Genomic DNA, 26,176 nt, shown 5'->3' with positions numbered 1-26,176 from the left:
TTGGTGTCCCAGGGTTTCTATCTCCTTACAAGTCAGACCATGAGGACCGCACAGCCCCTGCTGGGTGCCAGAGCCTCTTCTTTCTAAGCTCACGGAAGAAGTACCCAAGGGGCTGTCTGTAGTTCATTATTACCCAATAGGGTCTGATGACCCTCTGCCTCTGGCCTGTGGGTCCAACTCCATTATTGTTTCTAGCGAGTTCTCAACAACTTAGGGATCCTCAGAACTTTGGTTTTAGTTTCTCTGTAGCAATCGAACACACAAGAGTTAATGTTGATGTCATGGGAAAGACTTTGTGCTGCCTTTATTGTTTTATTATTATACAATTATGTCTAAGATTCTCTGGGCTTATATACAAAATAACTAGGGGTAACGAAAAATCAGGCATTGCGGGTTCCAATCCTAGCTGGGTGACTCAAGGCAAGTCATTCACTGGGCTACAGTTCCTTTAGCTTAATGGGACAGGGTCTCCAAAGTCTTTCTACCACTACCATTGGAAAACTTCAACTATATGCAACTTCTAAATTCCGAACTGTGAATAAATCCTAAATCTCATTTCTTGTGTACTTATTACATTGTTAGGTACTTATTACATTCAAGATACTCACCTAACAAGCACTAATTGCCCCTTCCTATGTACCAGGCATCCTTCCAGGTGCTGGGATGGAGTGATAAGCAAGATAGAAACAGTTCCTATAATCCTGGAACAAATGTTCTAGTGGTAAAACTGGCCTAATGTCCCCCTGTGTGAAATAATGAAGTCAGGGTCGAACCCAGGTCTATGTGACTTCAGCATCCTTGTTTTTATTCTGGGTTGAAGACCATCCAGAATGAGTCTTTCAATGATTATATTGGATTCTTGTTAAGATAAACTTCTAGAATGATAAAAACCCTCCTAACCACCACCACCACCACCACTACCACTCCTGTGTCCCTACAAGACAAAGCCAGGAGCCCAAAGTCTGGGTCTTTCTATTATCTGGAGACAAGAAAGCCTAGGGAATAAAAACAAGCATACTGAAGTCACATAGACTTGGGCAAGTCAAACAGAGAAAGACAATTATCATATGGTTTCACTCATATGTGGAACATAAATAATAGCACGGAGGACCATAGGGAAAAGGAGGGAAATCTGAAGGGGGAGAAATCAGAGAGGGAGACAATCCATGAGAGACTATGGACCCTAGGAAACAAACTGAGGGTTTCAGAGGGGAGGGGGGTGGGGGATGGGGTAACAGGGTGATGGGTATTAAAGAGGGCACGTGTTGTGATGAGCACTGGGTGCTATACGCAACTAATGAATCATTGAATACTACCTCAAAAACTAATGATGTACTATACAGTGGCTAACTGAACATAATAAAAAAAATTAAAAAAAAAGAAAATAATTCTGGGAACATGGCAGATGGTAGCATGACACTATGTTTCTCTTCATACCTGCCTCATAGAGGTGCAGAATTAATATTGAGCCTTATTCTCCCAAATTGCAAGGTATTTCTTCTGTACTTTGCCTCTGTAATGGGTTTGCTGTGAGGATAAGAAAGAATGTGAATTCCCCTGAAAAAATAGACTACAATAAAATGAAATATTTCTTAAACTTAGTGTCAGATCATCCTGGACTTCAGCAAAGACTTTAAACTGAGAGTAAACACAAACAACAAAAACATTGAATAAATAGAACTCAGCACTATAATTTGCCGGCTATGTGACTTTGGCTTATTTAACTTCTCCAGTCCCCATCACAAGACTTTATCTGTAGCTACCTCAAATGAGAGTAATCTGTTAAGTGCTTAGCATAATGTCTGAAACCCATTTATAGGTATTCAGTAAATATTAGTTACTTCCTCCCTCTGGAACTGAATACATGTCTACACATGTTATTATCACCGGTACCCAGAGACTTAGCAGTCAGAGGTCTGAGCTGAGTGGAGCCTGCAGGCTTAGGGAATAGCTAGGTAAAGTTAAAAGTAGTTTAACTTCAGGATGATGATCTTCTATCTGTTTATTCACAAATTTATGTCATACCCATTTAATATGTAGGGAACACTAAGGAACCGAGGAACTTGATTTATGCAGCATCATCCTGAAGTGGGAATTAATATATGAAAAATTTTTAAGTCCTAGAGTAATGAATAGGATGAAGGGTTTGTGGCCATCACTGATGCTTTCTTTATTGTAGACAGATACACTCAAAAGGGAAATGTGTTTATCCTGAGCTTTCTCTGATGTTGCTGGAAAAGGTATCTAGAAAGGCTATGGACAGTTCCTCAGAATCAGGTACTAACAGAGCAGAGAGCCAACTGTGTCTTTCCTTGGTCAAAGGTCACGGGGCAGGCATGCTCTTGTGATCAGGACACCAAGGAGAGGACCAAGGTAAATGTACTAAGCAGAAGCCAGGAGACCTTTGATTCCCCTTCACGCTATTGGAAAGTATGGTTTGTTTATTATTATTTTTTCTTAAACAGCTTTATTGAGGTGTAATTGATATACAAAACACTACACATTTAAAGTATGTAATTTGAACATATGCAGAGACCCATGAAACTATCATCACAATTAAGACAATAAACATAGCAAGAATGGTTTAAATTGTGGAAAAAGGACCTTTGCTGAAATTGACACCATCCCTCAACAGATGTCATTTATGTTTATGCATCCCTCCGTTCATTCGAGCATGTAAACACAGTCGGATCACTAGCTTTGGTCCAGGCACTATGCTAGACACCAAGTGGGACATAGGGATAAATTGGACCCGTGCCTCATTCTCACAGAGCTGAGAGGTTAGCAGAGAATAAGCCGTATGCTCACATAGCTCTCAGGTAAAGTCAGAGATGCTAAGTGGGGAGGCAATGGGCAGACTTACTCAACATTGCCAAGGGAGGAGAGTCATCATGACCTGTGAGAATTGTGGACTAAAAGAACAATGTAGGCTTGAGAAATGTCAAACTTTTCAACTGTGCTGGGGCATGAGGTGCTTTGATAATATTGCTAACTACCAATGATTGAACAGTTAATTTGTTTTGGACAACGTGCTATACTTTATATACTGTATTCCATTCTGTGAGAACAACTACATAGTAGATATAAATAATCTCTTCTGCAAATGAACTAACTGATGACAAGAGGTCAGTTAGTAGTTCTGACCTAGAAGCCTGTGCTGTTAATTGCTGCTTCATGCTGACTCTCCCTTCCTGGGGGTGTGAAGGGAGCCAGGTTGTGAAGGATTTCTTATGTCCCTCAGTTAGGCAATAAGGAGCCATAGAAGGTAGAGAGGGAGTGTGACCCTTCTGGGCAGCATTAAGCTTTAAAAAAGAATTGAGTTTATGAGAGATTTGAAGGGGCCAAGATTTTAAGAGGGAAACATGCATTTTACCAAATAAAAGGTGAATCAAGAGGAGGTAGATGCTTAAAAATAACAGATCAGTTGAAATTCCCTATAAACAAAGTATTTCTGTAACTGACAGGCTATGGCCAATGGTGGCTGTCTTAGCCAAGGTCACACTATAACACATACTGTTATAATAAGCATAGTTTGGGAAAGACAGATTTCCAAAAGCCACAGAAAAATTAATCTCCTTGCCTGAGAGTCACAACATGTGTCCTAGCTCCAGCTGCTATAACAAAATATGATAGACAGATACACAGTGCCCAGGGCTGGAAAGTCCACGGATACGGTACAGGCAGATTCAGTTTTTGGTGATGGCCCGCTTCCTTGTTTGCAGATGGCCACCTTCTCACTCTGTCCTCACAAGGCAGAGAGAGGAAGCTCTGGTGTCTTTTCCTCTTCTTGTAAAGGCAGTATCCCATCATGGGGTCCCTATCCTCATGAGCTCATCTAACCCTAATTACTTCCCAAAGCTTCACCTTCGAATAGCATCACATTGGGAGTTGAGGTTTCAACATGTGAATTTGGGGGGGGTACATAAACACTTAGTTCACGACAGTGGCTTATTCAGTGTTTCAGATTTGTTGGAATACCATGCAGATGCACCTGCTTTGTCAGATGTTGGTTTATTATTAATTTGGATTTGAAGAGCTTCAGGAAGGTTGTTGGGTTGTGACGATTGATTCAAATTGCAACTCAGGCCAGATGGCAATAGATAATTTATATTTACGTACTGCTTTATGCTTAGTAAAGCATTTTTTTTTTTTTTGGGTGGGATATTTAAGATCCACTTTACAGAAGAGAAAGCCAAGGCTCTGAGAAGTTATATAAATTTCCCAGGGTCACACGTCTACTAAGAAAGCTGGAAATGAAATTGAATTCAGATCTTTTTTTTTAAGATTCTATTTATTCGTTTGAGAGAGAGAGCGAGAGAGAGAGAACACGAGCAGGGGAGGGGCAGAAGGAGAGAGGGTGAGGGAGAAATAGGCTCCTTGCTGGGCAGGCAGCCTGACATGGGGCTCGATCCCAGGACCCCAGGATCATGACCTGAGCTGAAAGCAGACGCTTAACTTGACTGAACCACCCAGGTGTCCCTGTATTCAGATCTTATAACTGAATCCTACATTCTAGGTTGTCAGGAACTTCTCTAGTGACCCCAAGCCCCAAGTGGACTAACCATTATCCTTGGAGCATAAAAAATTTGAGCTACAAGAGAATGCAAAACCATCTAGTCTCAACTCTGTTTTGAAGTCCAGAGAAATAAAGTGATAGATCCCAAATTTAGGACATAGTGAAGGGAACTTATATATTTTGATTGCTGATCCAAGATCCCCTTGACCGCAAAATTTGGTGAACAATTTTCACTCTGTCAAGTACTTTACATTAAATTACTATCTTTATTCTTCAAAACAGTCTTTAAAATAAGGTAGGTGTCAGCCCATTTTTCTGATGAGAAAACAGATGCTTTGAAAGATTATGTAACTTGCCTCAAATTGTCCAGTTGGTAAGATTTGAGCTGGGTATTAGGAACCTCCTTTTAATTATGAGTTAACAAATTTCAAGCGACCTGCCTGCAAAGTCAGACATGAACCCAGGCCTTATGATTGCAAATCCAGTGCAGTCACATCCTTCTTGCTCTGTGCCCCATTCTCCTTAAGGCAGAGAGAGGGTGTTCCCTCCCATTTTCCCTGTCATTGTCTGAGTCTGATTGCTTCCCTGAAGTTGCCATGACAGCTGTGGCTTTAAACCTGCTCTTCTCCACCTCGGGCACGTGTTTACCCTCTCACTTTCCCCACACATTTGCTCCATGTGTCCTACCGTGCAGACAGTCTGTTTATAGAGGAGGGCATCTTCTTATTGTTTGTATCATGAGCTGCCAGCTATGTCCTATCTTCCCTTACTTCTCATCTGTCATGCAGGCTTGTGTCAGAAGCAGGGTCAATTAACTTCCTACAGAGATGTTAACTTGGCAGATACAACTTGATTGATTTGTTTTAATCTGGCCCATTTTTGCAATGAACATCCCAGGTAGGAGGGATAGCCAAGCCCAGGAAGTGGGATGAATGTGAAGATGGATTGCTCTTTTATTTTAGAAGAAACACGGAGTAAATAGTAGATGTGGGCAGATGGCAGATTTGTCTGATAGATTGGTGTCATCAAACGCCTGAATGGATCGTTCCTTCTTATAGTATTCCTGCCTTACAACATCAGCTTCCACTTCTCCATGTCATCATCGTTCTCTTGCAAACAGCCCCTGCTCTATCTTGGTTATGTCCTCACTATGCATCTAATGGCTCAATCCAGAAACTAAAAATCATCCTTATCAACCTCCTTGCCCTTCCTACTTTAGTTGGTCATTACATCAGGTTGGTTCTGCCTCTGAAATAGTCTCAAGCCTGTCCCTCTTGCTACTCCTAACAGGTCCTCCAATCTTAACTTCTCTAATGCATTGTCCAATCTAGTTTTGACTGGAGAGCAAATTTGATCATGCTACATCTCTCCTTATAAGCCTGAGTGGCCCCCCACTGCCTACAGAATGAAGGCACAGCATTTGTACATTTCACATAAAACTGTCTGCTGTGTGACCCCTGTGTAGCTCTCCAAGGTCATGTTCATCCATTCCCTTCTTTGAAGCAATGCTAAACTCCTGCTTTTCCATAAATTTGCTGTAATGTTTCATATAGTTTTATCTTTGCACATGCTCCCTTTGTCTGAAAGAAACTTTCTGTTTTTGTCGCTTGTCCTTATTCATCTTCAAGACCCCGTTCAAATATCACACTTTTAGACCAGTCTTCCCTAGTCCCTAGGTAGAATTGAATGGTGCCACCTGTACCTTACACTAGACCTCTATTATAATAAGTGTTCACTGACTGACAGCTATTTATTCCTATGTTTGTTTCTCCTACCAGCTTTGAACTCCTCTAGAAGAGAAACCATATCTTATAGATTATTGTATCCCAATTACTTTGCAAGGTAGTGGTGCCTAATAAATTCTCAGTAAGTTGTTTTGGAATTACACACATTGATTGGCCCTCAGATTCTACTGCAAGCAAAGACTTAATGAGAGCTCTTTAGATGCAGAGCACAGTTACTCCTTCCTGATATGACATTTTATATCTCTGGTCTTTTGCACATGCTTCCTCTGCTTTAAGTGACCTTGCCACACTGTCACCTAAAAAGCCATACGTACTCCTTAAATCTCAGCCCAAACATCACTGCCTCATTGAAGCTTTTCCTTACTTCCCCAGGTAAAATTAATCACCTCTTCCTTAGAATGATCTCAGTTGGGACCTGCATATTATTTTATTCTTTCTTTTACTGTAGTTAGTGTATGTTTTCTTAAAAAGCCTTTGAAGAATTATTGAAAAGCAAACAGATGCCCATTCCCTCCACTCTGCTAGAATTAGCTGTGGCTTCTTTTGTATTTGCTAGCATTTGTTTCTAATTCTGGCCCAGTATTTGTCTTAGCCTATAATAGTCATTTGTTTCCGTGTCTGTGAGAGTTTAAGCTCCTGGAGCGGGGGATTGTGCTTTATTTATCTTGTTTGTAGGTTTACTCCTGACCCATTTCTGTTGTTTTCCCATGATCCAACTGTGTTATTTCTGGTCATTGATTCCAGATAATTTATAAATATTCAATTTCTGCACAACTTTGTCATTTACCAAAAATTTAAAAATCACATTCTTGTTCAGCTGTTAAGGCTGGGATCCATATTTAGTTTGATAAGCTTTTCCCTGTTTTTAGTTTTGTTTTGGGTTTTTTAGTTCATGAATTTTATTTCTGTGTGTTGATAAGAAATGTTAGAGTGGAATGTTAATCAATTTCAGTTTAGTTCTGTAATGTCAAGAATTTAAAAATTAAAAAATGGATTTGTTAAAAAAGTTGCCTGGCAAAGAAGCTGGTACATAGATGCTAAACAATTATATGTCAGATTGAATTGAAATGAACCAAAATGTAAGTTTTTTGAGGAGAGTGGTTTTTATCTTACTCCTTTTTGATTTTGTCAAAGTTGTCACTGGGGGAAGATGAAACAAAACACTTTGGTTGTGCCTACATGACAACCCAAAACATTTTGAAAGAAAAAAGAAAAAGGCCTGTATTACTGTTTGTCTCTAGAATGTCCCCAACGTTTTAATAAATACTTTTCCTTGTTATATGGTTCCTGTACTAGAGCCACATATTCCTTGTGGTGGGAACTTATGGACAGACCTTGCTTATAGGTTTCTTGTAAAGTGGGTGGAATGTTATGAAAACACAGTGTTCAGATATGCAAAGCTGCTTCCCCAGGCTGTACCTATGCAAGAGGTGATCCTAGCGTATCATATCATATCATATCATATCAAAATTAACCTGCATCCTTTTTTACCTTAGGATAGTCCTAACACCTCACTAGCCCATCAAGAACCAAAATGATTGAAGGAAAAGCATAATTCACAAAACATGATCGTAGCAGATGATTGCCACAAAGAAACAGCATAGCATAGTGGTTAAGGGCATCAGCCCTGGGAGTAGAGGCTCTTTGTTCAAATCTCAGTGCTACTGCTTTCCAGCAGAGTAAGCTTTCAGGTCATTTAACCACTTTTCCTCATCTGCACAAATGGGCTGACTTTAGTCGGTTGGTATAACGCTTAAGTGAGTTAACCTTTGAAAAGTCCCTTGGACAGGGCCTTACTCATACTAAGTGTTATGTAAATATATATTAAAATATTTCCTGCCTGTGAGATTTTTTTGTTTGTTTGTTTGTGTTGGATTTTTTTGGCCTAGTCCTTCTGCCTGAAATGCTCTTCTTCATCCTGTTTCTCTACTTATGGGATGACTTTTAGTTCCATTTCTATTTTAACCTTGAAGACTTTAATGACCAAGGCTGCCCAGAGTCACATCTCCAGCATTTGAGCTGTAATCTAAGTCATGGTAACTCCTTGAGACTCTTCATCTCATAACGGTCTACTGAGTGCCGAACACTGAGTCAAGGCATACCATTGGGTGTTTAGCCAGGTGCCAAGTCAAACACATGACATTTTCTAACTTAAAATCTTGTGTGCAGAGATGTTCTATAGGCGGTTGACTCCAACACAAGACAGAACTTCAAAAATTCCTCAAGAAATGTTCAACTTAAGTACTATGGGATGTAGGTGTGTGCTTAATTCTCCCCCATCCACAATGTGTCTGGCAGGCTGTGGGAGTTCATTAATACTGTAGATAAACCCAGTAAGTTTACTTTGTATTAAAAAAGGAGCTTTTTTCAATAGTCTCATGTGGATTTTGTCTAAGGCAGTGAAGAACTAAAATAAGCATCAATCTCAAAGGATTGCAAAAGGCCCCAGTGACCTAGGGTGGAGAGTAGAGCCATTGTCTGAATGTAGTGGTGGGACTCAGTTGAGATTGAGAGCATGTGTTGTCTACTTGGACTGTTGAAATTGACTTCCACAGAGCAGATGAGATGGTATCCCCTTTAGTTTTTGTTTACAGTCTATATTCCTTCAACCTGCACCATCCAATATAATAGCCACTAACCACAGTGGCTAGTGACACTTGAAATGTAGTCATTTTGTATTAAGATGTCTTGTAAGTATGAAGGGTAGGCTGGATTTTGAAGACTTAGTCTGAAAAAAGAAGGCAGAATATCTCATTAATATTTTTTATATTGATGACATGTTAAAATGATAACATTGCAGATACATTGGGTAAATAGAACACTAAAATTGAATTTGCCTATTTCTTTTTATCTTTCTTTAGATGGCTAGTAGAAATTTTGTCCATGTGGCTTACACTATATTTCTGTTTAACAGCCTTCCCTTAGGGTGTGGTTTTGAAAGGTCATACACACTTATTGAGCACATGCAGTGTGCCGGGCCTTGTGCAAATTGCTGTGATTAAAAAATATATGAGGTGAGAAAAAAAGAAATGAGATGAAGATCATAGTGTAAAGAGAGAAACAGCTGCATAAGCACCTGTCTTTAATGTAGAGTATGAGTCTTGCAATTGGGTAGCATATTGTGTGGAAAAAAGATAATAGGTTTTGGTCATAGCAGGCTGAATTTGAACTCTAATTCTTCTACCTGCTGGTTGAATAAGTTCATTTACATCTGTGATTCTCTGTCTCCTTATCTGTATAATGGTAATCATTATATCTAGCTAATTTATCTGTGGTTAGTATTTGCATAGCTCATAGTAGGTGTTTAATAAAACCAGAGTTCGTGTCATTCGATTACATGATCAAAGTTCTGTGGTGCTATGAGAGAAGAGAAAATGAAAGGTCTATAATGCCTTAACGGTGATAAAGTGGGAGAGCTGAGGCTTAAAGAAAAATGCCATTTGACTAGAGTCACTAATTAGGACCACTAAGAATTTGCCAAGTGGAGAAGGGATGGCAAAGGTCATTAGGAGAATACAAGAGTACTGCACTAGTCCAAGCAAAACATGTTTCTGGCTTGAGCTAGGGCAGTGGCAGTAGGGATGGACTCAAGAGGTAGAGTCCATGAACTTGGTGGTAGGAATCACGTTGTGTAGGTCATTATGATTTTTACTCTTTCCTTTTCCGTAATTGTCCATGCTTTTTTAAAGCTGGCATATGCTTATTAGTTGGTCCAGATTGGGGTGTTTTTTTTTCCCCCTTTTTCTCCCTCTCTCAAATGGTCTGTCTTTATACTGTTATTTATATTCCGGAGATTAAAGCACATGATAATTATTATGCTTCAGGTTATAGCTCCATGTAAAATACAGTGTGATTATTGTTCATCTGTATTTTTTTCCTTAATGCTTAATAGTATATTTTTACTGGGCACCAATAATCATCTAATTGCTATGTAGTTATTGAAATCAGATACAATGCGCTGTTAAAGATTACCCTAATTATGAGGCAAGGTTATTAGATCCTCTCTTTGCCTAGTTTTAGGCCTGTAGAATTTTCAAAAAAGCAAAAGGTTGAATAGGCATTGAAATCTCAGTACTCTCCCATTCAGTCTCCCTCTCATTTGGCTGTTAGGGCAACCTTTGTACACAAACTGGTCTACTCTGGTCACACTCACTGCTTTGATGAGACCAGGCAGCAGGAGAACCTGTAATAATGCCCTGAGGCATGCTGGGAAAACCATTGTTGCCTAAAATGAGGACTATCTGATAGGACTTAAGACTCTTGTGCTTTTGTTTCTAGTTAGATTTTCAGTCATAAATATATTTCTTGTTCAAATGTACATCCGTGGATTTATTTCTTTTTAAACAAATGTATTTAATTAGATTTTTGCTAATGTTCCTGGCACTAGAAATGATAGCAGCAGTTTAACCTTCCATTTTTTTAAGCAGAAATAGGAATGTAACTTCACCAATGAAAAATGTAACCGTCCAGAAGAATGAATTTGAAAATAGGCAGAGAATTACAATACCATTTCTGTGGATGAGATAAAATCAGTGTAAAATGTACCCTTTACCCATTCCCGTTCAGTCATGAGGCCATAATCACATGGAAGGCATGCATTGTCAAGTCACAGATCACTCACAGCTGGAAGGAAAAGGAAACGTGTGGGCTATCAGATTAAGGATCCCAAGAGATCTTGATCAGCTGAGGAAATAAGTTCAAACTAAGCTATCATTTTAAGATGAGTTTACTTGGTTCCAAAAACCCAGTCACACAAGTACACATTTGGGGAGAAGAGTCTTGGAGCGCTATATGCAAGAGAAAGATACAAATCCAAACCATACAGTTGGAATAAAGATGGCAACTCTACTATTTTAAAGAATTGGTCAGTAAGGGAAGAGAAAAAGAGGGCCTGGTAGTTCAAGAGAAAGGTATTCTGCCTTGTCCACCTTCCTCGGAAGCATAGAGCTGTAGCTACAGGTCTGAGTAAATACAGAGCCATATTAAAGTTTTGAGGATCGTGTGGGAATAGGAGCAGAGATGAAGGAATAATGAAGCTGGGAAACTTCAGCTTTCTTAGAAACAGTAGATGAAATCATCTACAAGGTGGAAAAAGGTAGCATTTGGAGTTGGAAAACTATGAAAAAGGGAATTGCAGATCTGGTAAATATCAGCTCAGGACGAGGGGTAACTTGAAGTTTAAAGACATGAGGGCCTGGTGTGTCCTTGAAAAATAAAAATCAGGTCTTGTCACTCTCCTGACTTAAATGGTACAGTGGGCTCCCATTACTCTGGGGGATGAAGATCAAAACTCTTAACATGGTACACCGTTCCTTCATCATCCTGCTTGTCTTCTGCAGCAGCCTCACCTTCTTCTGGGCTCCACTGTGCTAAATGCCCTTTGTTTACTCCCACGAGGCCACCCTGTGCTTCATGCTCAGAGTTCTGCCTGGGATGTGCTTCTCCCAGCTCGTAGGCCTCATTAGTATCCACTCATCCTTCAGAACCCAGAGGGAATCTGACCTTCTTAAGAAGGCTTCCCTAACTCCTCTGACTATGCCTTCCCACAGCTCTCTTTTTTTCCCTTAACATATTTCCCCCCAATTGTGATTAAATAAATCATTTTACAAATAAATCAAGAGAAGGCTGGTTTGTAATTAGAATGAATTTATGTGACCTCAGGACTGGCAGTATAATTTGTAGGGCCCAGTGCAAAATGAAAACACAGGCACCTTGTTCAAAAATTATTAAGAATTTCAGCACAGTGACAGCAGAGCATTGAACAAAACATGGGGCCCTTCAGGCATGGGCCTCTGTGCACCTAAGTCACCCGCCTATGAAGCCTTCCTGTGTGTTTCTCCTGCAGGAATGGGGACTACGAACTATGAATTTATTAATCCAGTGGAAGTTTGAGGGGTGAGGGCAGTGTTGAAATGATGAACCACTATGTTTAGAATGGAATGGGCTCCACAAAGAAGTCAGAATAAGGCTGATGGTCTGGCTTAGCAAGGAGTAGCAAAATGTCAGTGCAGTGGGATTTTGGAGTGATAGACGAACTAATAGAATGTCCGTGCACTATTTATTAATGCGTCAAGTCAGCATTTAATTTTTTAGCTCCTACTTTCTGTTGATGGGAGGAAGGATTGAACTTTTCAGTCTCCCCAAAAGGAAGACCTTTAGAAATTTTAGAGAGGGGAAGGTATGGAGTCGGAGTGACTTGAAGAACAGGTTCTAGAGCCAGATAGCCTGTGTTTCAAGCTCCAGTTTACCAGTTATAAGCTCTGTGACCTTGACAGTTACTAACTTCTCTGTGCTTTAGTTTTGGGGGAGGGTGTAAAATTGGGGTAATGTTGATATCTCCTGTGGTTGTTTAAGGGACAAGTGAATGAATGAATAGTGCCTGATTCATAGTAAGTTCTTACTATGATTTCACACTAGTGCAGTCTTAGTTTCCTCTTCTGTGCTATTTCAGTAAGATAGATGAACTTAGTCAAAGTGCTGTCATATACCATAAACAGCCAAACCTCACTATTGGACTTAGGTGGATGCAAAGAATGTATTAGTATGCTTTGTGAAACTTGTACTGGGATGCATTTAAGCAACAGGAACATAATATACAAGCTAACTCATCTCCCTATAGTGAAGTAGATGCCAAATACCTATCATAGAACACATCAGCATATTAGTATGTAAGACATTTCAGTGAATTCCAGCATTTTATATTTGTATCTCTAGAGTCAAAGAGCCTTCTTTGGGCACCTTAAGATGAGACAAAGTGTTAGAAATTCTGGACAATGAGCAGGATTTGATTAACTATGGTTCTGTCTTCTGTTTTTGTAATCCATATGAAATTAAGTAAGTGTCTGTTGTTTACAGAGCATATATTATTTTTCTTAACTGTTAGGATGCTGTTTATTTTAGATTGCTCTGCTCTAGAGAATGTTCTGATCAATTCCTGAATCACTGTCCCTAGTGTTTTCATTTTATATAGGACCATCAACGAAGTCATCTTTGGATGAACGCTATAGCCACCAGGGGCTTCCCAATCTGCATCTCCAGCCTACCTCTCTTTTGTGAGTTTCAGGCCTGAGTCTACAATTATCCAGTTAACATTTTTACCCGGATATCTCCCCATACCTCAAACTCAATTTGTCCCAAGCCAAAATTTTTATCTTTTCTGCAAACCCATATTCATCTCTTAAACAACTGATTATCTGGCTAAACCCTACAAAAAGGTCCCCTGGTGTTACAGAACCCACCTTTTTTAAAATTCCTGAATCCATACTTATCTTTTTACTCCTTTTGCTATTGACCTAGTTCAGATCCTCATCATGTTTGTCTTTGACCACTGTGGTTGCCTGTCAACCACCTCGTACACTCCAGTTCTCCTTTCCTTGCAAAGAAATTGCTCACGGATTAATCAGAGCAATTTCTCTAAACTACAAATCTGATCATACTTGTAGTTATTTCCCTGTTGTTCATTAGATAAAATCCAAATGTTTTAGCATGAGATGTAAACACTTGCACAATATATGCCTGACACTTCTTTCCACCCATGTCCTGCATGATGGGGAAGGGTGGATGGAAGAGAGGGATGGAGTGGGGAAGTGTTGGTGGAATAATCTTCAGTTTTGGAAGCTCGCTCTGGCTGCTGCATTCCAAACTGATGAGTGGAAGGCAAGCATGGTAACAGGGAGGGCAGTTAGAAGGTTCTTGTAATTGTCTAGGCCAGAGTTGACAATGGACTAGACTATTCAGTCATTAATAAACCACTCAGCATCTACTTTGTCCAGGCCTTTTAGTAGAGATTGGAATATGCTAAGATACTATCACTATACATAAAAAAGCAAATCCTCTCATAGAGGAGAAAGATTCCAAAACATCCCTTCTAGGATTGACACATGCTCTGTTGGCAGCAAGAAAAATGAGTTGAGGCAGCTCAGAGAAGGGAAGGATCATGCCACTGTATCTACAACCGGTAGGCTTCACAGAGGTGACAGTAGTAGCCAGGTCATGGTCTACAAAAGTTGATAAAAGTTCACAGGCAGGCACAGGCAGGGTAAGAAGACCATCCTCTGCTGTCCTCCTCTGTGGTAGGTAGCTGCAGGTGAGGGTAAGTCCTTAACCTTGGTTCTGGACAGAAAAACTGAAAACAGGGAGCAAAAGTACTTCTTCCACAGTTGAGTTCTTATCAGCTTCAAGGAACATTTTTTGCCTGCCTCTGATCTTTTCTGTTTTCCTTACTTGACATAGGCATTGGCAAGAAGATGATTGCTAATGAAGTTGAGCTGATTTCATAACCCCTATTGATTTGGCATGCTATTTTATGGCTGAGGTTTCTACTTCGATTGGCTAAGACCCAAAACAAAGAGTTGACTGCTTCTCATGATTAAAAGCTCCCTTGACGATTTTTAAAAGGGATTGTTCAAAGCTTTTAGTGCCACTGAGTAGAGAATTACACTTTGCCTCCCTAAAACTCCTCCCACAATTGCACACGGACACAGCAGACTTCTTTCCTGCTGTACAACACTACCGAGAATTTTCTTTTCAGAGTAGCAGCCTTTTAGTAGGAGGTTTAAGTGATCCCTGTATATATAATTTATAAGACACTTGGAGCTTTTTGTATGGAAGCACATTGGAAAAGTAAAATCATTATTACTTATATTGTTATTAGCTTTTTTTAATTCCTGTTCTCATATGACACATTAGTTTCTGAGCTAAATATTTAGAGCAGAACTGTTGATCATAAAAATAAGAAGGAATAGATTAGACAACCATGAAAATTAGGGGTGAGCAGTGAAACCAGATAAGGATGAGTATTGTATAATGTTTGTTTTCCCTTGAATGGTATTCTTTGAAAAATATTGTATAAACATTTTTTCTTAGGTTCCTATATGGAAAGGATCCTGAGAATGGTGCCAATTTATTGGCATGCGCGCGCGCGCACACACACACACACACGCGCACGCGCACAATACCTCAATCTGCAAATTATTTGAAACATCTGTTTTACTTCTGCCTCCATACATCTGACAGATAAATAGCCAATTGCATAACTGGGAGTTGTGATGCTTTTAAATAAACACACAGAAGATAAAATGATGAACTTTTGCCTCTTTGTCTCCCATGAAAAAGCTTATCCTAGATGTTGGTACCTTGTTGGACTTTAGACATTTAACATGCCCAGGAAGTAGCAATGGGAATGGAAGCATAATATAAAGTTTGATTAATGTTTCAATCCCGTTAGGATTAAAAAAAATCTCAGGTTAAATCAATATTTTTCCATTATTAACTCACATGAATTAAAATATTCTAAGGTCTTTTAGATATATACTTTTTATATTCATGCTCATTAGGATTAGACTTTGCTGCATACAACAGAAAGACACTAAATAACAGGGGCTTAAGTAAGAAGGAAGTTTCTTTCTCAATTAAAGTATGATTAAATGTCAGTAGGACCACATCCCTAGCTGGTTATCAGGGCTCCCTGTGGGACCCAAGGCTCCTTCTATCTTGTTGCTCTGCTAGTCACAGCAGACTATGTCTTGATCCAAAATGGCCATCAGGGTTTCAGTCAGTAGAGTAGCATTCCTGGCAACAGGAATGAGGAAAGGAAGATGAAAGGTATGCGTCCTCCCTTTTAAGGAGACTTTCTAGAACCCCTCCTCTTGAAATTCCATTGGCCAGAGATAAGTCACATAATGGACAGGCAGCCGAAAGGGAGCCTGGGAAATACAGATTTTGTGACACTGTACCCAGCCAAAAACTTACTTTTCTGTTACTAATGAAAATGGGAAGAATGGATATCGGAAGGTAGTTTGCAGTTTCTGCCACAGCACTTTCTTCAGCTTGATTTGAATAATTTTTTTCCTTAAAGATGGAGAATTTGATTTGTTTTAAGTTTGGTTGATTTTATTGGGTGTAAGAGGTGTGGTGTGCCTCAGTGGAATGAATACTGGAGTACTAGATTCTAATTCCAGCTTCCTATGATGTTTGGCTTCAGTATCTCACTCAAAATAAGGAATTTGTATTTTAGCTCCTCGAGGAAGTCATTCCATTCATATTCCCTTATCTGGTCTCCAAGTTTCCAAGGTTTTACAACAATGGTAGGTAATGTATGTTTATATACACGCACACATAATTACATGATACATAAGTTTTTTTCTTTAAATTTTTTATTGTTATGTTAATCACCATACATCACATCGTTAGTTTTTGATGTAGTGTTCCATGATTCATTGTTTGTGCATAACACCCAGTGCTCCATGCAGAACATGCCCTCTTTAATACCCATCACCGGGCTAACCCATCCCCCCACCCCCCTCCCCTCTAGAACCCTCAGTTTGTTTTTCAGAGTCCATCGTCTCTCATGGTTCGTCTCCCCCTCCAGTTTCCCCCGCTTCATTCTTCCCCTCCTGCTATCTTCTTTTTTTTTTTCTTAACATATATTGCATTATTTGTTTCAGAGGTACAGATCTGTTATTCAACAGTCTTGCATAATTCACAGCGCTCACCATAGCACATACCCTCCCCTACATGATACATAAGTGTAAAGTCTGTTTCTAACATATATGACCACATTAGCAGAGAGTGGCTTGATCAACATTTTTCAATTACCGTGTTCCTTGCTCTTAATAGAACTAAACCTTGTGTGGGAGTTAAAATGATAACAGAGTGAAGGAAATCATCATTCTTCTCTTTCAAATCAGAAGTCAACTTTTCATCCCAAAGAACAGGCCCTTCTTTTTGGTGTGTTTTCTTTGTTTCCATTGCTGTTGTGTTTTGTCCATCACCTTTTGGGGAAACCCAAGACCTGGTGGAAGTGGAATCTGTGTCCTTAAGTATATGATGTGTGAGTCTATGGCATGTTGGGATGCTTGGGCGCATAAATGCTGGTCTTCCCGGGCAATAATAATGTGGATAATTACGTTCTTTTTTGTCTTCTTCTGTCTCCTACTCAGTTTCAGTTGACTGTGGTTCTTTGTCTTAGGGCAGCTGTCATGCAGCAACAGGTAAAACTCCTCCAGGAGGCATTGCTTTGTGCTGGTTGGTGCCCCACAGGCCGCACAAGGTGTCTTCCTGAGGACACTGTGCAACTATCCCTTTCTAGCATACTAATGTGTTCTGAAGGCTATCGTGATTCTAAAGAGAACTAATATCAAAGCCAACCAAAGCAACAATTGCAAAAGAAGACTACTTGCATTTTCTTCCTAACTCCTGTATTTTTTTTTTTTTTTTAAGTAGGCTCCACACCCAGCGTGGAGTGCAACACGGGGCTTGAACTCATGACCCTGAGATCAAGACCTGAGCTGAGAATAAGTGTTGACACCTAACCGACTGAGCCACCCAGGTGCCCCCTAACTCTTGTAATTCTTAATCCTCAGCGGGGGAACAACATTATATAATGCCATTACCCCTCTCAAATCCTAAGTGGAATGAAATAAAAGTACAAACAAATAAACAAAATGAATAAAACTACCTTTCTATGTTGTTGAAGCAAAAAAAATTATTGAGCAGTTAGATGGTTTAGGTTGAACCCATGAAAGTGCTGGTTTTGTAAGTCAGAGGGGTTGAATACTGGCAATGCCTAATGATGCAACCTAACAGTTTCTATTCTGGCAACACAGTAGAAATCGTCGGCCTTGCAACTAACACCCTCTTAGCTGCATGTTTCCATTGTAAAAGCATTTGGCTCTTAGGTGATATTTTTAAGTTCAAGGAAATAGATATTTATTATTGGTATGAAAGCAATGTAATTGAAAAAAAAATCCATCCATCATCCCACTGTTCTTACATAATTATTTTATTCTCTATTTTTTCCTTCCCAACTCTATTCATATATTATAATTGGTATTTTCCAGGATGAAAATCAAAAAGCTTGAATCTTATTTCAAAAAGATTGTATAGATTAAAACAACAACAACAACAACAACAACAAAAAACAGTCCAAAATCAAAGGAAGCTTCTCTGGTCTTTGAATTTCTGAGTCCATAAATGAACACACAATACAATGGAGCAGAAACAAAGCCTTTGCATAATGAAATCTGTGAGGAACTTTAGTGTGGAAAATGACACCCTCTGATAGCCTCCAATACTCTCCAAAGGCAAAAATACACTTTTACAAATTATCTTAACGAGCTGAGGGACATACATTTCCATCAGGAATGATTTAACACCCACACAGTCAAGCCTGAGCAATTTAGGCGGAAACAAGATTCCTTCCCCCCTCTTTGCTTGGAGATGACCCCCTCCAGTGCCCTTGTCCATGGTCTAGAAGTCCCTGAGCAATTCTTCACCCAGGCCAACTCCCTCCAGGCTCCGGGAAGATAAGGGATGCAGTACAAAAAGTGACAGGCAGGCCAGGATAGAGTAATTGTGGGGCTCATTGTGACTTGTTATTTCTTGACACTCCAGGGAACATGGCTGTGTCTGCTTTGGAGGGTCCTGATTTCTTTTGGCCGTTTAGAAGTACTAAAACCACTGGCTAGCTTCTTGCTAGCTATAGAGAGCTGAAACCTGAGAAGGTAAATGTTATGTGCCCTTGGTAGCCAACACCTGACTTGCCTGGTTACTAAGGAACCACTTGCCTACCTGGTTACTAAGACAGGGAGGAGGAAAGAGAGGAAGAAAACCCAGCACATGATGTGGGCTCCTCCCCCTTCCCTCTGGCTTCATTATGTTTTCAAATTTTAGACTCTGACCTGAGAAAAAGAAGCAATTCCCTAAAATCTAGGAATCCTCCAGATGTAAATAAAAGGTCCTGAATGGCATTTTAGTTTTTTTCCTGAATTGATATGCAAATTCCTAATTTACTTAAAACGCACTGTTATGCATTATAATAAAGTCTAATACATGCTTCCATGTAATTATGCGTAATAACCAGTGATCAGTGGGAGGAGGGAAGGAGAGAAGGGAATTGTGTTTCCAGCTGGCCCTCCACACCTGCAAATAACAGACAACTCCTTTCAGTGTAGAGGAAACAAGATAATGACAGTATGATATTAAATACAAACATTAATTCTTGGGAACAAAACATAAGGAAGAGGTCTATCAAGATGTGTGAAAGTGAGCAACTTAAATTACATTTCTCACCATCTTAAAGAAAAATAAGGACCAAGCAGAATGAAAACCTTAATTTGCTATTTACTGTAATACTCCTGATGCCATTAGTTTTATTTTCTTTTTTAAAGAAAGATTTATCTGGGCCACTAGAATCATGCTCATTTGGTTTAAGAATCAAGTTGTAATAGGGGCGCCTGGGTGGCTGAGTCGGTTAGGCGACCCAGTCTTGATTTTGGCTTAGGTCGTGATCTCAGGGTCATGAGAGCGAGTCCTGTGTTGGGGCTCCGTGCTCAGCAGGGGAGTCTGCTGGAGATTCTCTCCCCCCTCCCTCATCTCTCAATTAAATAAATCTTAAAATAATCAAGTTGTAATATACTCTCTTATCTCTATCTCTCTCTGAAAGGACAAGTCAGATCTGAGAAAATTTCAGGAGCCTAGTGGGGCCTGAAGTTGTGAGGAAGCAAAACACTATTAGAAAATGCTTTGTGAACAGGAAAGTGTAATCCTAATGTAGGGGATCGTTATTGTCCTGGTTGCTGTCAATGCAAGTTTTGTTATATGAGAGGTGTATTCCTGTAAAGTCATCTGCAGAAAGATTTTCTTGACATTTGAGCATACCTTTCCATGTGTGAGGCAGTTTAACATAGTGATTAGGATCTTTGCAGTCTTTCTGATCTGTTTTTGCTTCCTCGATCTATTAATTATGAGTTGTGTAATCTTTGGCATGTTACTTAATCTTCTCTAAGCCTCAGTTTCCTCATATGTAAAATGGGAATAAAAATAACTATAACCACTTGATAGCATTTTGATGAGAATCAAGTGAAATACCTATTGTATGCTTAATTCCTGGGGTCTCTAGATGGTGCTTGTATATAAGTAATCTATTTGTAAATAAATTATTTTATAACAACAACCATTTATATCAGAATATAAGTCCTCCAAATTGGTTCATATGCATCAAAAAGTGATGGATTATAAAACAGAATCTGTGGACTTCAAAATTTTGTGGTGAATGTTTTTACATGAATTGTGGTGTAGAGTAGCCAAGAATGGATGCCCACATAGGATAGGAGAGGAGTCAGGTAGTCAAGTGTTCAATTCCAGCTTTTTCACATACTAATTCTATGATCTAGGGCAAGTTGGTTAACTTCTCTGGGTTATTTAGAGAAAACTGTCCCTTTGGAATATGTATCTGATACATTTTAGATGTATCAGATCCATAAACCATCTTTTACTTTTGTTGACTTGTGTGGGAATGAAAACACCTCCACCTTCTAGTTCGTGAGACAATAAATGGACATTTTCCCAGGTTCCATCCCTTCTTAGCCCTATATGTAGAGAGAAGCAGGATCTTTTGTGTCTCTTTCTGGAAAGCCATCAAACTACATTTGGGAAGAAATGTGAGGCTTTTAGTATTGCAGAATCTGTAAGAGAGGAGGTAGAAACATGAAAAGGCAATAGGAAGGTGGAAAGGTAGAGGGAAGAATTGAGATTTAGAAACTTGAACTCAGTAGAGCCACGTCTCCCAAAATGCTGAAACTAGTAAACCAGGGATAGGGTTACTAGGGAGTGTGTTGTGAGAAGTTCCAGAAGCAGCTGGATTTTTGAGTGCATTCCAGCCTCATAACCTAGGGAACAGGTCACTTTGGGTCACCTCAGCAGTAGGATCCTTGCTTTGGTTTAAGGACTTTACTATCAATGCCTTGTCCTCTGTGTAAATTTAATCTGTTCTGTGGTTGTGCTTCAAATTCTATCCCATAAGCCTTTTATGACAGAATGAGGAAACATCTCAGCACCCAGAATACTGGACAGCTCCTGGACATTAGGGTACTAAAAGGGACTGGGAAGATCAGCTGTGGCAAAATCAGCCCTATATTAAAGGCTTCTCTAGTATTGCTAAACACAATTTCAAACAAGGCTTGAAAGGATCAAAGAATTTCAGTGTAACTTGACTGTATCTCAAAAGAACTCGCAAGAATGTAAAAAAATAAAAAAAGATAATAGCATGTCCATCACCCAACAATGCAAAATTAACAAAGCCTGGCATCCAGTAAAAAATTACATGGCATGTAAAGGAGTAAGAAATACAGACCATAATGAATAAAATAATTAATAAACCAAAGCTGACCCCTTAATTATATGAGTGATGATATTAGTGAATAAGGACATTGAAACAATTATAACTATGTCCTTATGTTCAAGAAGGTAGAAAAAATTCTGGACATGTTAAGGAGTAACATAGAAGATATTAAAAAGACAAAACTTCTAGACATGACAAATGATTTCTGAGGTGAAAAAATACACTGGATGGAATTGACAGAAGATTAGAAACTACAGAATAAATGTTTAGTGAGCTTAAAGCCATAGAAACTGTTTACAATGAAACACTGAGAGAAAAAAGACTGAAAAAAATTAACAGAGCATTGGCGAGCTGAGGGAAAATTTCAAGTAGCCTAATATATATAAACTTGAGTCCCCAAAGGAGAAGAAAGAGAAGAAAAGGAGAAACAAAAAGAACATTTTGTAAGGCCTAAAATATTTCTAAATATGATGAAAAATATAAACTCATAGATCTAAGAATCTTAGTGAACATCAGGTGAGACCATACCAGTGCACATTATATAATCAGATTGCTTAAAATCAGTGATAAAGAGAAAATCTTAAAGCATCCATATGTGAAAAAAAAAGACACATTATATGCAGAAGATAGCAGCAGATTTTGCATCAGAGACAATATAAGTATGAAGGCAGTGGAACAAATCTTTAAGTACTGGAAGAAGAAACTGTTAACCAAGAATTCTTACCCACTGAAAATACCTCTTAAAAAAGAAGGGGAGGGGCGCCTGGTTGGCTCAGTCAGTTAAACACCCCACTCTTGGTTTCAGCTCAGGTCATGATCTCATGGGTCATGGAATAGAGCCCCATGTTAGGCTCCGTGCTCGGGGGAGTCTGCTTGAAGATTCTCTTCCTCTGACCCTCCCCCCGTTCTCGTGCACGTGTTCTCTCTCAAATAAATAAATAAATCTTAAAAAAGAAGGGAAAAAAAGACTTTTTAAGATATACAAAAAAATAAAAGAATTCATCACTACCATCCGCTTCTGGCTTCCAGACTGAATTGGCGGTGAGCGGAGCCTGAGGTTCCTGAGGCCTGCGGAGCCTTGCTGGAGATGGACAGCCGGATTCCTTATGATGACTACCCCGTGGTCTTCCTGCCTGCCTATGAGAATCCCCCGGCATGGATCCCACCTCATGAGAGAGTATATCACCCAGACTACAACAATGAGTTGACCCAGTTTCTGCCCCGAATTGTCACACTGAAGAAACCCCCTGGAGCTCAGTTGGGATTTAATATCCGAGGAGGAAAGGCCTCCCAGCTAGGCATCTTTATCTCCAAGGTGATTCCCGACTCGGATGCACATCGGGCAGGACTTCAGGAAGGGGACCAAGTCCTAGCTGTGAATGATGTGGATTTCCAAGACATTGAGCACAGCAAGGCTGTTGAGATCCTGAAGACAGCCCGCGAAATCAGCATGCGTGTCCGCTTCTTTCCCTACAATTATCATCGTCAAAAAGAGAGGACTGTACACTAGAGAGTTGCAGCCCATAGCCCTCCACAGGGAATCTTCTAGGACAAGCTGGTTAGGCCTCAGGGCAGCCTCTTGGGAACCTCAACTCTCGGCCCCACCCTGGCAGAGTGGCGTGGGGAGGATGGGGATACAGTGAGGCCCTGCCACCGAGCCAGCTAGCCAGCTGCATTACCCAAACTGTACTGTACTCCTTGTTCCCTCGTTCTGTAGGTGAGCTTCATTCATTCCCTCAAACGGGAAGGATGGAGATACCTAGGTATAGCCTGTGGAGAGCGCAGCTAGAAAAGGCAACTGACATTTATTGAATATCACATGCTAGACAACTACACACGTGTCATATGTTCATCAGAGTCTAGAAATCAATAGCAAAAAGGATCCTGGGGGCCTTCCATCTCATCCCTTCGTTGTACTACCAGTCTCAAATCGCTCCGGAGACTCCCTGGGACTGCCCCCCCCCCCGACTCCCTCCTATCCTCTCTCCCCCAAAATAGTAAAAGGCAATGCTGAGGAAAAAAAAAAAAATTCATCACTAGCTGTCCTTTATTATACGAATAGGTTTTTTTTTTTTTAGATTTTATTTGAGAGAGAGAGAGTGTGAGCGAGCACGAGTGGGGGGCAGAGGGAGAGGGAGGAGCAGACTCCCTGCAGGGAGTCTGATATGGGGCTCTATCCCAGGGCCCCAAGATCATGACCTGAGCTGAAGGCAGATGCCTAACTGACTTAGCCACCCAGGCGCCACTATTATAAGAAATAGTTAAGAAAATCTTTAAGGCAGAAGGAAAGTAAAATATCAACAGAAATCTGGACCTATAAAATGTAATGAAGAATAATAGAAATGCTAAATATGTGAACAAATATATTTTCTGCTTATATTTTCAATTACTCTCAAAGATAATTGACCATTTTTTAAAAGATTTTATTTATTTATTTGAGAGAGAGAGAATGAGAGATAGAGAGCATGAGAGGGAAGAGGGTCAGAGGGAGAAGCAGACTCCCCGCTGAGCAGGGAGCCCGATGCGGGACTTGATCCCGGGACTCCAGGATCATGACCTGAGCTGAAGGCAGTCGCCCAACCAACTGAGCCACCCAGGCGCCCAATAATTGACCATTTGAAGGAAAGTCATTACAATGTGTCATGGGGTTTATAGCAAATGTAAAGGTAAAAGGTATGATACATTGATAAAATTAGAAAAAACGGAGAAATGGAAATATAGTAGTGTAGGGTTCTAATACTATATGTGAAGTACATAATATTATTTGAAGGCATATTTTGGTAAGTTAAATTTGTATAATAAAAATATCGAAGTACTATTAAAAAAAACTGTGCTCATATGCCAACAAGAAGAAAAATGGAAGCATAAAAAGTATGCAATCAAGAGGATGCAGAAAAAGAGAAAAGAACTCAGAACAGATGGGTCCAATAAAAAACAAATATCAAGATTGTAGATTTAAATACAATCATATCAATAATCACATTAAATTTAGATGAACTAGACACCCCAAATAAAAGAGAAAGATTTGAGACTGGATAAAATGTGAAAGCCAACCCTGTACTGCCTACAACATATACACCATAAATGTAGACATAAATAGGTTAAATGAATAAAGATAGAAACATGTATACCATACTAACCTAATCAAAAGAAAGCTGGAGTGCTTATATTAATGTTCGATCAAGTAGATTTCAAAGCAAACAGAATGACCAGAGATAAGTTTAGTTTAATAAACATAAAAATATCAGTTCATCAGGAGGACATACTATGCTAAACATATTGTACCTGTTGACAGATCTTCAAAATACATGAAGCAACAACTGATAGAACTACAAGAAGAAATAATCAAATTCACAATATAGTGAAGATTTCAATACCTTCTCTCACTAATTGATAGGAAGTATGTAGAAGACTTTATCACCAAGATCAACAACTTGATCACATTGGCATTTTTTTTTAAAGATTTTATTTATTTATTTGTCAGTGAGAGAGAGAGAGAGAGAGCACAAGCAGGGGGAGCGGCAGGCAGAAAAGGCAGAGGGAGAAGCAGGCTCCTTGCTGGGCAAGGCGCCTGATGCCGGACTCAGTCCCAGGACCCTGGGATCATGACCTGAGCTGAAGGCAGTTGCTTAACTGACTGAGTCACCCAGGCGTCCCTACTTAATTATAAAATATTACACCCAACAAAAACAGAATATGCATTCTTTTCACATATACATGGTATATTTACCAAACTTGAATAATATTATGGGTGGTAAACCAAGTCTGAATACATTTTAAAATGTCCAAAATCATGTAAGGTATGTTCTCTGACCACATGGAATTTAGAAATCAGTAACACAAAAAAATCTGGAAAATCCTCAAATATTTTAAAACCAATTAACATACTTTTAAATAACTCATCAGCAGAATTAAAAGTGTTTTATACTGAATGGAAATAAGCACCATCATTTCAAAATGTAGATGAAATGCAGATAAAGCAATGCTTACAGGGTAACTTATATCACCAAACACCTATATGAGAAAAGAAAGTCTCAAATCGATGACCCATACTTCCACATTATGATACTACAATATAAAGAGTGAATTAACCCAAAATAAGTAGAAAGGAAAAAACAAAGGTAAGAACAGAAATAAATTAATTAGAAATGAAAAAAATAGAGAAAAATCAATGAAACTGAAAAGTTATTCTTTGAAATGATCAGTAAAGGGGCGCCTGGGTGGCTCAGTTTGTTAAGCGACTGCCTTCGGCTCAGGTCATGATCCTGGAGTCCCGGGATCGAGTCCCGCATCGGGCTCCCTGCTCAGCGGGGAGTCTGCTTCTCCCTCTGCCCCTTCCCCCTCTCATGTGCTCTCTCTCTCTCTCTCATTCTCTCTCTCAAATAAATAAAATCTTTAAAAAAAAAAGAAATGATCAGTAAAATTGATAGACTGTAGCTAAACCGGTCAAGGAAAAAAGAAGATACAAATCACCAATATCAACAATGAGAGTGGGGACATTACTACAGATACTATGGACATTAATGGGATAATTAGGGATTATTATTAACTTTACCCCAGTAAATCTGATAAATGAATGATCAAATTCCTTGAAAGATACAAACTGTTAAAGCTCACTCAAGAAGAATTTGATAATCCAGTATCTCTATATCTAGTAAACAGTTTGTATTTGTTGTTAAACCTTTCTCAGGAAAAAAAACTCAAGCCCAAATGGCTTCATGAGTAAATTTAACTAAACATTTAATTAAGAAATACATAAAGTCTACATAAAGTATTCCAAAAAAGTTAGGAGAA

At 39.4% G+C, this 26,176-nt stretch overlaps 1 protein-coding gene across 1 annotated transcript; it reads left to right on the top strand.

The window, feature by feature from the left end:
- The first annotated feature begins 22,408 nt into the window (after nucleotides 1-22,408).
- On the top strand, nucleotides 22,409-23,315 carry LOC114197710 (PDZ domain-containing protein 11). The gene has a single exon (XM_028088834.2). The coding sequence runs from the start codon at nucleotides 22,470-22,472 to the stop codon at nucleotides 22,890-22,892; it is 423 nt and encodes a 140-aa protein (XP_027944635.1). The 5' UTR covers nucleotides 22,409-22,469; the 3' UTR covers nucleotides 22,893-23,315.
- Nucleotides 23,316-26,176: the final 2,861 nt, after the last annotated feature.

The sequence above is a fragment of the Eumetopias jubatus genome, unplaced genomic scaffold, assembly GCF_037043125.1.
Source record: "Eumetopias jubatus isolate StellerSeaLion01/CBP00866 unplaced genomic scaffold, mEumJub1_p1.0 scaffold_2, whole genome shotgun sequence".
Taxonomy (NCBI): Eukaryota; Metazoa; Chordata; class Mammalia; order Carnivora; family Otariidae; genus Eumetopias; species Eumetopias jubatus.
The sequence above is the reverse complement of the archived record's forward strand: the minus strand, read 5'-3'. Positions and strand labels throughout refer to the sequence as shown.